At 44.2% G+C, this 12,824-nt stretch overlaps 1 protein-coding gene across 4 annotated transcripts in view; it reads left to right on the plus strand.

Moving 5' to 3' along the window:
• Positions 1-12,824, plus strand: part of EVA1C (eva-1 homolog C) — a 37,087-nt gene that overhangs the window by 17,695 nt on the left and 6,568 nt on the right. For all 4 annotated transcript variants that reach the window (XM_035315624.1, XM_035315625.1, XM_035315627.1 and 1 more), the window contains exons 3-4: positions 283-406; positions 3,062-3,214. In XM_035315624.1, coding sequence (XP_035171515.1) covers positions 283-406; positions 3,062-3,214 — 277 coding nt within the window. The remainder of the gene's footprint in view (positions 1-282; positions 407-3,061; positions 3,215-12,824) is intronic.

The following is a 12,824-nucleotide window of genomic DNA, read 5'->3' on the forward strand; positions in this document are numbered from 1 at the left end:
AGGGGGCAAAGGGAAAAGTAACAAGCAACAGTGAATTGGTAACATCCTAAATTGGCACAGACATTGCTGCTATGAGTGTGTTACCATAAACTTGGCCATGGCTCAAAGGCCAGTGGAGAGGCAGCCTAAATCCAGTGATCCAGATGTTTTATGTGTTTATGGCCAGAATGTTGTGAAAGGATGGTTTGTCTCCTGTATAGAACAAAGTACAGCTAAGTGTTGTCGTTGCTTTGTAGCTTCATATCTTGTTTTCAAGACTATCCTTTTTGCCCGTTGTTCTAGAAAGTCCTGGATGAATGCCAAAACCTGAGATCCTGCCAACTCCTTGTCAATAGTCGGGTTTTTGGACCTGATCTATGTCCAGGGACCACTAAATTCCTCCTTGTCTCCTTTAAATGCAAACCTAGTAAGTAATCCACACCAGGAAAATGTGTTTTTGTGTGTTTCATTGTTTGTTTTGCTTAGAATGCCACTGCACAAGGCTTTGCATAAATCCATGTTAAGTTTTAAGACTCTTAGATTAATAACAAGTTGTTTTTTCTACTTTACTTTAGCCTTCCATTGTGCTTACAACTTCTCTGTGCTTGCTGCCAGTGTAATGACCAGTATAATTTGTCAGAATCAGATATCAGACACCAGAGTCGAAAGGAAAAATGTATTGGAAATTATTTTTAAAGCCATGTCTTATTAGAAATACAGAGCTGAACAGCAAAAACAGATGTTTGGCTTAAGGATCTAAATGATGGGGAAGATATCATAACAAGTAGTATTAAAAAATGCTTAAGAAGTAGGACCAAAGCTTTCAAAGATCCTCGGTTTACTACCTACCATTTATAAAATGATGACTGGAGGATACATTTGCATGGTTAATTTTATAGCAGAATTACCTGTGTCCTAAACAGGTAATTGACATTGGTATGGAAAAGAGACAAATCCTGCCTCAAAGAGAATGACCTTTGCAAACATGAGAAGAGCATCAGAAAAATTAAGACAGTCACTGTGAGGTTTCTTTTTTTTTTTTTTTTTTTTTTTTTCCCCAATTGTCTTTTCTTGTTGCTATTATGTATGAGAAAAAGCCCCAGCTGCACAGGGGCTCAGCTTTTCCTGGCAGCTCATCTCCAGTCTGGCTGAAATGGGTCCCAAAGAAAATACTTGAAAGAATCTTAGAGTTTACATTTTTAGTATATTACAATTACTGCATTATTCACAGTAGATAGATTTGAATGTTGTATCTGTACCTGTTCTCATTAGAAACCTCCTTTTACTAATTGAAAGTGGACTGGATTCCTCTTTGCTACTTTTAAAATATTTTTTCCACTGGAAGTGAGTTAAAATGAATGCATAATATTCTCTGTGACCCAAAAATTACAAAAGCTAGTCAAAGATGTATTTAACAGCAAGTGCTGCCTTCAGAATTGAGGAAGAGTACAGGTCCAATGTAAATCACATGATTTCATTTGACAGGAAATTTGTTTGTAGGTAAGATACCAATATTGTTACACTTGGCTATGGGAAGCATCCTTACTCAGGAAATCACTTGAATATAATTTTAAGCATATGTTAAAATCTCCTTGCCTTCAGGTGGGCACTTAAGTAATTGCTCAAATCCCTCAGTTTTTCATCTGTTTAGAAATGTTATATTTCCCTCTGTTGCTGTATCTCTGCAGAGGTCTCTGTTGTGTTCCTACCCTTGCTGTGTCCTGTGCCACTCACAGGTTTGTTCTGTAGCCTCCACAGCATGCCCGAAGCACGGCTGAACAGAGGCAGAGCCCAGCTTTAGGCTGTCAGCCCTTGGGTCAGAGCTGCTGTTTTCTTGGCCTGATCCCCATGGGCATACACTACGGCAGGTGTTTCTGCAGAAGCAGCAACCTGCAGCAGGTTTACTATTCTTAAAAAATAATCTTTTTTTGACTTAAACTTGTGAGCGATGAAGAGTTCAAATGGAATATACTGGATTATTACCAAGAAAATTAACCCTTTTTCAAAAATCTGTTCTGTTCTAAACAAAACAATGGTTCCTTTGTTGTACAGATAGCAGTTTTTCCCTGCCTGGCTCCCCTAGCCCTGACACCCACACTCTGCTCCAGCAACACCTCTCAGTAACAATAAGATTTCCCTTTGCTCCTGCTTGGCGCAGGAACCTCCTTTCCTGTTTTCACATTTCTGAAAGACAACAAAATGGAGCAGAACCAACCCTTCTCCCCGGCCTCATCTGCGCGAAAGGATGGTTGGCCATGACCGTACCCAGGCCAGGAAGACCTGAGTGGTGAAATGCCACAAGCAGAGCGGCTGCTTTGGCCAGATGGCAAAGTCCAACCAGATCCCAAGGTGGGATCGGCTGTGCTGCCCAAAAGGCCATCTACTGGCTTTCCTACCACATCTGGGGAGAGCCACCAGCCTGCCCATGCCCCCTGAGAAAGGGAGGGGGTTGTTTTTTTAAGGCTCCTGGTCCACGCTGCTTTGTCAGCCAGGCTTTCAAAGCAGCCCTTGCCAGGTCGGGGAAACCCACTGACCATGGTGGAGCAATGCAAATGCAGCCAAGGCCTGGCTTGGCACACGCAGGCCCTGCCCCATTCTTCAGTGCTCGCCCAGGGGCTGTGCTGTGGCACCAGGTGATGCCAGCCATCCCCGTGACTGGTGAGCTGCCTGAGGCCCTCAGCACTCTGGCAGGCATTGGGATAGGCACAGAAAGTGACATTGTCCTTCAGGGGAACGAAAGGAAGGGATGAGGTTTCTCCTACTGAACAGGAGTGGAAAGCAGGCCAGGAAATCAGGCGGGAATAGGGGTGGCTGTTCCACCGGGAGAGGAGGTTGGCAAAAGTTACTATTTTCATTCATTTTTAAAAGGAGCTGAAGGCTTTAGATACTCATAAGGGAACAATTCAGTTGGAGGAAGCACTCTGCTTTGCTATTGGCTTTGCCTCTGGTTGTAATCATGCCACATATCACTGACAGCACAACTTGCAGAAAAGCTGTTTTCTGTCACAGTGCTATTTGCTGCGAACAGTCCAGCTGAGAAAGTTGCCTCACACTACCGTATTGTTATTTGCTTCTATTTTAGCTGAATACAAAACCAAGTCAGCCTGTGAAAACCAGGAACTGAAGCTCCACTGTCAGGAGTCCAAGTTCCTCATGATCTACTCTGCCACCTACGGCAGGCGGGCACACGAAGAGAGCGTCTGCTCGACCGAGGCGGACCGCGTCCCCCCATTTGGTATGTTATTATGCTCTTAACAGACCCTCCAAGAGGCTGCACAGGGAAAGTGGGGGCACAGGCAGGGAGAAAACTTCAGGCACAAGAGCATTGGCACCTTGGAAGTGCCAGTGAGTGAAACATGAGAGATTATTTCTGGAACTCAAACAAATTGCCTAACACAAGGGAGAAATGAGTAAGAAATGTAAGCAAAGTAATGACCCTTGGTGTAGTTAATCAGTTCTTAATGTGATTAACATCAAAAATTATTTCTGTTGGCTCTCTTGAACTTAAGTGACTGTATTAAATAGCAGCTGCTGGCCTCTCATCTTCCTCCAGCTTCTAATAATGATCAGGCAACCCGAGTGGCCCAACACCTTATCTCACAGCTACCTTCCACTTTGATCTCTGCTTCCACTGTCTTTATTTTCCCTTAAATGCAGCTGGTCAGGATGAGGTCCATAGACCAGGGACCATTGCTTTAGATGCTGTAGTTTGACCACACTCCAAGACTGTAGTAGCATGCTAATAAATCAGATGTGCCTGGGACTTCCCTCTGGCACCAAGTCCAGCAGGCAGGAAATGTCCTGTGTAAGTAGCACTGAGCTCTTATCCCCCCAAGCAGGACGAATGCATGCAGGCTGCCTCCTGGGGCTGCTCTCTGCCCAGAATTGTGATGTGGAGCTGGTTAGAGGATGCTGTTGGACAGGCCAGAAAAGTGCAGGTCTCATACATACCACCACAGAGCACTGCATTACGGCAGCAGAAATGTTCCCTTCCACTGCTGATTTTCTAATACAAGTGCATCCCAAAGAAGAGAATATTCATGTTGCTCTATTAAAAATTAATATATAGCCAATATACTAATGTTGATATAATTTTAATATCACTTTGGTCATGGCCTATGAACACTGTCAGACTCACACCATTCCCTTTCAAAAATGTAAAAGAACCCAAAACATCACAAGTAGTTTATGGTCATCATCAGTAACCTGTCATCGACTTCAGTATGTGCTCTCTCTCAACTGATGTATGACTGATGACTCAATTTTTACCATTAAGTATCTGAATTTATAGTAGCACATGGTTGTGCGGGTGCTTGATGTTTGTATGAATAATGTGTTCAGTGGTTGACAGCGAAAGCGTGAAGGTAAATTTGCATGCTGTAGAGAAGGCCAGCACAAGATCTGTGTGTTGTTCACATCCCTTCATACCACACAGGAAAGGACTTGCATGACTGACACCAGTCCTGTCTGTGCAGAGCCTGAACTTTACTTACTTCTGAGAAACATGCTACAAGTGAAATCTATAAGAAGCATTTCTGAACATCAAGAAGAGATCAATAATTAGTCTTAAAAGCCATTTGTCTGCAAGCCAATGTTTCAATTTAGTTTTATAGGTATTAAAAATGTATTGGCTGAAAATTGTATTTTGTTCTTTTAAAAGAATTTATTTAAAATTGCCGGGTCTGTGTTTCACACTGGCTACCCTGTCTGATCCTTCACCGGGGCTTTAGCTCTGGATACCTGTTCTATGAAGGAAACATTTTAGCAGGTTTCTGGAGGACCCATACGTCCTCCATGATGTTGGCCTTAGTGTATGACTCAAAGCAGAGAAGAGAGAACTCAGTTGACTGAGAAAGGCTGCTACCATACTTATTTCTTGCACTTCATGCACCTCTGGGATATTGCTTGCTTGTCCATAGTGTCAGTACTTATAGTTCACAGATCATAATGCTACAAATCCTTTCTATATAAAGTTTCCTCATGTAAATAGATCAAGAATTTGCAACAATGACAAATTCTATGCTGTGGCTGCCTGCATATAAGCAACTCCTGGCTGTAGCTCTTCATGTGTTCCTCAGAGAAACCTAAACTGTAGTAACAGGAGAGAGCATAAAAGCTGAGAAAACACAAGGTTGATCTGTAGAAGGTAGATCCTTATGTGGGTTTCCCATTACTTAATGAAAGTAGCTGGCCTCTTCCTCCATGCTGCCAGTAACCCCTTGCAGTGAGCATAATTTTCAAAAGCACTTATGTGGCCTGGGGAGATACATTCAGTTATCACAAGGGACTGAGCACTTAGGAGCCAAATTCAATTGACTCCAGTTCTATCCATCTGGAGCTTAAATCTTATTTATGTGGTATTTGAAGCACGATACAGATGTCATGGGTGCATAATAAGACTTTTTAAGTGCCTGGATGCCCTTCTCTCAGAGAAAGCAATAATAAACTGAGTGTCAGCATGATTTTAATGATTTGAGACAATTTAGAAAACTTAGTTCTACTGCTCTTCATTCCAGAGTTAGAGCCCTTGTACGTGTATATATTTCCAGCAAAAGCTAAATCTGCTCCATCTCACATCCACGTTGTGTCTACCCATGTTTGTTCGTTTTGGCCTAATGACAGTGCTCAAGCCTTTCCATTTTTTTCATTGCATCACAGGGAAGCTGTTTTTTTTTTTTTTGATTTGGTTTGGTTTGGTTTGGTTTGGTTTTGTCTAGTACTATGCAAACTAGAAGTTGTCTGTAGGTTCTAATGACGTGTAGGAAGTCTGCCGAGTTCAGTTTTGCATCTAAGTATACCGGATGTGGTCCTGCTAGGAGTACTGGTTATCAAATTAATTAGATACTCATGTGCAATATAGCTGCTAAGCAATTACTGACAAGCAGCAGCTTTGAACTGAGACAGATGTATTCTGAATTATCACTTTTCTTGGAACAACCTATCAAACCAGCTGACAGATTTCTAGAGCTATGCTTCAAAGGCAACACAGGAAGATGTGAAATGTCTTTAGCATAAAGGCATTTCTCCATGTAGTAAATAGAGTATATAAATCCATCACTGTTATTGATGACATCTGTGTAGCCTCAGAGCACTTGTGGGATTGTGAGCCTCGGCTCAGCATTCAGCATGACTGCCTCCCCCTGGGACGTGTTTTCTGAGCCAGTTCAATAATCTGACTTAGGTGCCATTGTTAGTGCAGAGGAGGAAGACAAGCAATGGGGCCGTGGTGCCTCCCTGCTAGGTAAAGCCCTGGCAGTAGAGTTTTCCTCTGGTCTGTTTGGGTTTTGCTTACCCGTAGGCAGTGGAACAGCTTTAGCATGAGACTATGCCAACAGAAAAGCCTACACAGGATGGGATGTGGGAGACAGACACAAGTCCCTGTTCTCGTTCAGACAGAGAGAGCACTTGAAATACTGAGTACAAGGAACTCTAATGTGCACTGCAGCCAAAACAACAGCACCACTTCAGTCCCAGGACTGATACCTAATTATATGTGTAACTTCCACCTTTTGTTTCCAAATGTCTTTTACTTTTGTTAAAAATGTCCAGAAACAAAAAGCTGCACTTAGAATGACTCATCTTGCTCAATGCAGGTTTGGAGAGGGGAGAATTTGTCAAAAAACATGGTATTTCCATGTAAGATCAGTAAAAAACATTTTTCCTGTTTTATCTTCTTCACCATCAAACTGGAGGAGGATTTTTTACGTATTTTACATGTTCTGTTCTCCAACTTGTCATCAGGACCATTCATTCCTGTGAGTGGACACAGTTGCACCCTTCAAAGGACAGCACTTAAAGTCTTGTCTCCAAGCATTTTAGATATTTTTTTTCCTTCAGGAAAAGTTTCTTCTGCACAGTAAGTTCTTGCCTAAGGTAGGAGATTTCATTGAAGCATAGGTGTTTATTTCCGTTATAAGATCTCTGGATCTTTGCAGGAAAATCAAGAACTTTAAGCAGTGTCCTGCTTCTGCTGACTGGCACTGTTAGGACTCCACAGGATTTAGAGAAAGTAATTCCGCGTTATGCTAAGATTATCAAAAAGTTCACAAGAAAACTAAGATTTGTTTTGGTTACAGTTCTGCTTAGCAGGATCTATTGTGCTCAGCAGGTCTCCAGCAAAGTAGGAGCCTGTATCAGTTGGTTCCTCTTCTGATATGGTCTCTCTTTTACATTTGTACTAACATGCGCATGAGGAAAGAGAAAATTTATTGGCCAAATGAAGCTGAAGAGTTGTGCCAACACAGGTTGTCATAGAGAATATGAAGAAGGTTCAGGCCAACAAACACTTCCCAAATCATAAATTACTCTTGTTAATACTTGAAAGTACTTGAAAGGAGGCTTGGTAGTAGGTAACCTCTAGCTGCAAGTTGCAAGCTAGAACACCAAAACGTGGATCCCAGAAATTTTTCCTGGATGTGCCTTGGCTGGTCAGATCTGTGCTTCCACAAGTGGTAATGACCAGCAGAGCCCAAGACTGCCCATCTGCATTGCTGGAAGGTAGGGTCCTTTCCAGCACAACCCTCTCTTTAGCCTGTTTCCATTCTAGGGAGATTGAAGGGGTGCGTGTGACTGCGTGTGTGTGTGTGAAGAATTCAGGCACTCCCATCACAGCTGTCACCGTGGCATAACTTACCCTGGGGCTGGATTTTGTCTAATCCCCTCTTTCCACTGAAATGATATTCAGGTAATAAGAAGGGGCATTAGCAAGGAAAGAGACTTCCAAAATCCTGTAGATGCCTTCCAGCCCAGCAAGGTATCACAATTTCATTATATAACAATGTTTTGTGGTACTGTGATTCCTTTTTTTATTTTTATTTTATTTTTTGTATCAATATTTTGGACAATTCAATGGGCCTGCATCTGTTGTTCACCAACAGTGACTGAAAAGCTTTTGGCTCCTTCCCACACCAGGAGATGTATGTTCCTCCTAGTGTGAGCCAGTCCCTCGTGTAAGTCTCTTGAGAGCAGCTGTAAGCGAAGTAAGGGTACAAACAACTGTATTCAGATCTGGAAGCACTTAGGCACTGATGGTGTGGGTGGGGTAGATGCAGAGGCACGATTTGGTAGCAAAAGCAGAGCTCAGGGACATGGAGAAGGTTCACGTCTTCCCTTGCAGCTTCTGCCACTGCTGCCTCGTCACTTTGGGTGTGGGAGACAACAGCCGGCTGAACTGTGTGGGGGCAAGGCTGGGGACAAAATTGCTCGATTTTGCTTCCACTACAAAATGCCTTCTGTCTATGTGCAGACACCAGATACAAGAAGATCCTTGTCCACGTCAACCTTAGTAAACTGGGAAACTTAGTAGGTGTTAAAGGAGCCATTCCACCCCTTAGCTCCAACAACTCTTGTCAAGACAAAGCTCCCCTAGAAAGAAACCCTGTTCAAAGCAGTGGCAGGAGAAGAAGCAATTGTTGGAGGGAAGAAAAAAAAGAAAAAAAAAAAAAAAAGGCACCATTTTTAGACTCCAGGTAACTTTCTGCTGAGGTGAACGGGGAAGGTCACATTTTGCTGAGCAGCTGTTTGGAGGCATTTAAAGCATGCTCAGACACACATCACTTTATCCATTGATGTTTTCCTTACTAGCAGTGGATAGGTTTTCTTGCATATAGGTTTTTCTAGCTTAGATTTTTGAGCTGTTGGGAAACGCGTACTTGGCATTCAGGCTCAGAATAAGATAAGGAGGTGAACTGCACAAAACCAAAGCCTTGAGCTTTTGAGCAGTAGGAGTTTGGTTCCTGCTGCCACCCGAGGAGCACGGAGCTCCACTTGTGCCTTCTCCTCAGTATTGGTGCTGGCAGATAGATCCCTCTCTCTGAGCCTGCGTGCGTGCGAGAAGGAGAGGACGACTGTGGGGTTTTTGCCCCAAATGCTCACAGACTGAATTCCAAACTCAGAGCCACTCGTGAGGAAAACCAAGAGCCTTGCAGCAGGCACAGGAGCTGGTGCTGTGAGTTGCGGGAGAGAGAGGGTGCAGCAGCGCAGAAAGCCCTGGAGTGGTACTCACTGGTAAGGAATGGCCTGTTCTGACAATAAGCGGTATTTTTAGCATATCGTACCGCCTTGTTTACTGGCAGAACTTGGACCTGGAATAGAAAGGTATCAGCAACACTTTTCGTAAGTGTTTTTGCTAGAATCAGCAGTGCAAATGGCCCTTTTCTGATGCGCAGGCAGGACCCTGTACGCCATGCTCTTGCATAAATTACCATGTTATTACCGTAACTTTCTTTAGGAGTTTGCAGCCCTAGCTTGCTCCGGAACTCCACAGTTTCCCCTTGTCAGTTCTTATCCCCAGAGCTGATATTTGGGCTCCACAAAGCACAAGCCATGCTGATGTAGTAGTGTGAAATCTTTGCATTCAATCGATTTTAAAAGCAAGCTCCATATTCTTTTTGCGGGTAGGCGTAGCCCAGCAAACATAAAGCCCTGTAGGCCAGCAGTTTGGGATGAAAGCAACAAGCAGCTGGGCCCTAGTATCGAAGTGAAAAACTGGTGGGGCTCCTCCTTTGGTTGCCCCAGTCCTTCACCAACAGATGACTTTGTATGTGGTGTGGATCTACGTTTGAGACACATCCCTCACCCACAGGGTCTTGCGCTCTGGGCATGGCGATGGGGGGAGCAGACAGCTGTCAGCAGGGTTTGGAGCGGGTGTGCCAGGATGTCGCTGCCAGCGCTTGGCACAAAAGGCTCGGGCCAGCCCTGGCTGTTCCATCACCTGCAGCTCTTGTGTGGCAGGATGCAAAGAAAGGGAGGGAAAGCTCTTACGGCCTGAATTGAGAAAAGCTTTAAGGAACCAGAAGACAAATTGCTACTCATTAAAGCCCGCGTGATTTATGGCATGTCATTTGCATGCCAAAACTTTCCTAAACAAAGCTAATTAGGGAGCTGAAAGAGCCTTTCCTCTAGAAACAAGGCTGTCTGCTCCAACTGTTAAATAGCTGCAGTCAGATTTGATAGTGTACTGCTGTGTAAAGACCCTCTTCTCGGTGCCCGCATCTCCATGCCATCCATATAAGCATGCATTTCAAAGGATCCACCAACCCTGGTGGTAACAGGCAACTCCAGCGGCAAGGCATGAAGAATGGAGTGTTTTCCCAGCCGTCCATTGCTGCTTTTTCTGCCACTGCTGGTGGATGTCACCAGCCTTCTAGCATGCTGGGAAAGTGCTTTTCAAGAGGCAGTTTATTTTAAACATATGGTACCAATTTAACAAGGCCCATAAATGTAAGTTTAGTTCAAACATTTCTTAGATGTTCAGGAAGAAGACACAAGACGTGTTTATGTTCATCTCCTGATTTGTGGTTTCTTCAGGACTGCTGACTGCTGACTTCAGGACTGGTTGTTCACTCGTACTCAAAATCAAGCATGAAGTGAATCTTCTCCTCTCTCAGACACTGCAGTAAGGTGTTTGACCAGGAGGATAAGTTATCCCCAGCATGAGCTCCGTGTTGCTGCAGCTGCACTGTTACTAGACCCCCCAAGCAATTTTGGTTGAAACCAGCTCGTACATCTCTTCAACACACTCCAGCTTCTTTGAGTTCACTGTAGATACACTTCTGTAATGTCTGCTTGCGGGAGATTGTGCAGATGAAGCTACAGCCACTGAAAAAGTGGCCTTCAGTACTGAGTACACAGAATGCCTCCAAGCTGAACTCATGGCTCAGCCGGCACCAAAGCAACCTCCCTGCTGACATCTAGCAGGGAGGTAGCAAGGGCACACAAACCAGACGGAAAGAAACTGAACAGTTTTTGACTGCATCACTAAAGGCCAAAATCTTCCTGGACCTCAGATAGCTGTTAAATAGTGTTACCATTGTAAATTGTTGTTTTTGTTGTTATGATTCTTTCCAGTTAATATTTGTGCTGTTCTGCAGAAGCGAGCCAGCCTTGGTCTCCATTCACACACCTGTGACACCAGCCAAGCCTTGGAAAGTTCTCCAAAACCTGGCCTGCCAAGAGCCTGTAGGCACATGACGGCTAGCTCCTCAGGTGGAGGAGCCAAATCCAACATGAATATAGGTGATAAGGAGCTATTAACTCCCAGAGCAACAAGAGCAAACATCTACCAAAGGCAAAATGAAACATGTACTCACTGTATCACTGAATTTGTAGAAAACCATCAGCATAACAGCCAGCTGTGAGTAGCTCGAAGGGCAGGGAAGTTAGTAGAAAACATAATTCAGCTTGCCAGACTGCTGTTGTGCTCCCAATCCATTCAGCAGTTGGACTTGGTGATCCTGAGGCTCTTTTCAAACCTGGATGATTCTGTGATTTATGAATCATCTGATAGTTCCTCCTGATATTCTTCAGTTGTTTTTGTTCTTGCCAAAATACTCTACTTAGCTGTCTAAATTGTCCACCTGAATATATCCTTAGTTAGCTGAGATCTCCAGAGAGACTAAAACAGCAGAGTTACTTAAGCAGAGATATCCAGTGTTTTAAATCAGCCTTCCCCACCTGCACAGCAGCCTCCCAGGACACACAGGCCTTAGGTTTTTAGGTCTCCAGAAAGAGAAAGTTGCTTTCCCCAAAATCTGTCTTGAAAGGTAACCCCCGGGCCCTTCACCAAACATACAAATCAGCCCAGTGTCTCCCAGAGGCTCCACTCTGTGCTGGTGTCATGGGATTAACCCTAAAAATCTCAACTCTGCCCCATTTTCACTTGTTGGAGGTGCATCTTCTTTGCCAAGAACTCCAGTCTCAGATCTCCTCTTTCTTTTCAAACAAGGCTGATTTGGGAAAGCTTCATGAGCACCATTTTCTTCTTCCTCTGCAGAGGCACAAATGAGATTAAGCAATTGGAAGGCAAAGGTGCCATCCTTGTCTGAGGTCTATTAGAGGAAGGACAGCTTCAATGAGCAGAGAGAGATGTTTCCACATCTCTAGAATGTCCCTGCTTAGGAAGATTTAGAATGAGAAATACCTACCATCCATAGAGGTTGACCAGACAGCTGAGGTAACACTGACTGGAAGCAGACAGCTTCAGAAAAATATTGCTTCCCCCAGACCTGTGATTTCTGCACGCTTTCTGTTTTGAAACTGAAACCTGCAGGTATTTTTGCTTGGTGTATTGGGGTCTAACACATGTGAATACTGAGGATTCAGTTGCTTTTATAGACATTCCTTTTTTTTAAAGCAAATGTTTAAAACTTTGCTCCGTCCACAGCTCTCCATCCACAGGGAGAAGCGGGGCAGCCGGGGCCCTCTGCGCGCACACAACGTGTCATTAGGCACGAGTACCGTGCGGCGGAGGTGCCTCTGAAGTTGCTTTAGGCATGCAGACTTGGCTCGTGGTAGCAGCCTGACTGGAACAGCGTGGCAGTTGGTATGGCAGGAAGAAGTCAGGTGTCTGCCCAGTTAAACACTGAGCCTATCTTGACCCCTTGGCTGTGGCGGAGTGGCTCCCAGCAGCACCAGGCTGAGCAGATCGTAAGCTACCTTTAATACACCGAACTCTGCTGTAGCCCTAGCTGTTGTGGTGCACAAAAATTGATCTCACCTAGCTTGAATTGAAACTGAGTATCTGGTCAAACCGTCGTGATAACCCAGGGAGACAGAGAGAGAGACCTGCAAACAGTATTGCATCTGCCTTTATGTGCAAGCTTTTCTTAAGACGAACCAGGTGGAGAGCTGTTTGGAGGTGCTACGTTCTTCCAGGCCATCATGAAGGGAACACAGATGACGTCCAACGCAGCACCTCATTTGTAGGTTGACTGCAACCTTAGCATGCACCTGGAAGTCAGCACAAGGGAGCTGGCTTACTGCAAGTTCACATATTTTTTTTTTAGTGCTGAATTCCTTGCATTCACTAATCCTGATGCCTAATTCTGAAACCCTGTTTAGGCAAA

This window comes from Oxyura jamaicensis, chromosome 1 (assembly GCF_011077185.1).
Source record: "Oxyura jamaicensis isolate SHBP4307 breed ruddy duck chromosome 1, BPBGC_Ojam_1.0, whole genome shotgun sequence".
NCBI classification, from domain to species: domain Eukaryota; kingdom Metazoa; phylum Chordata; class Aves; order Anseriformes; family Anatidae; genus Oxyura; species Oxyura jamaicensis.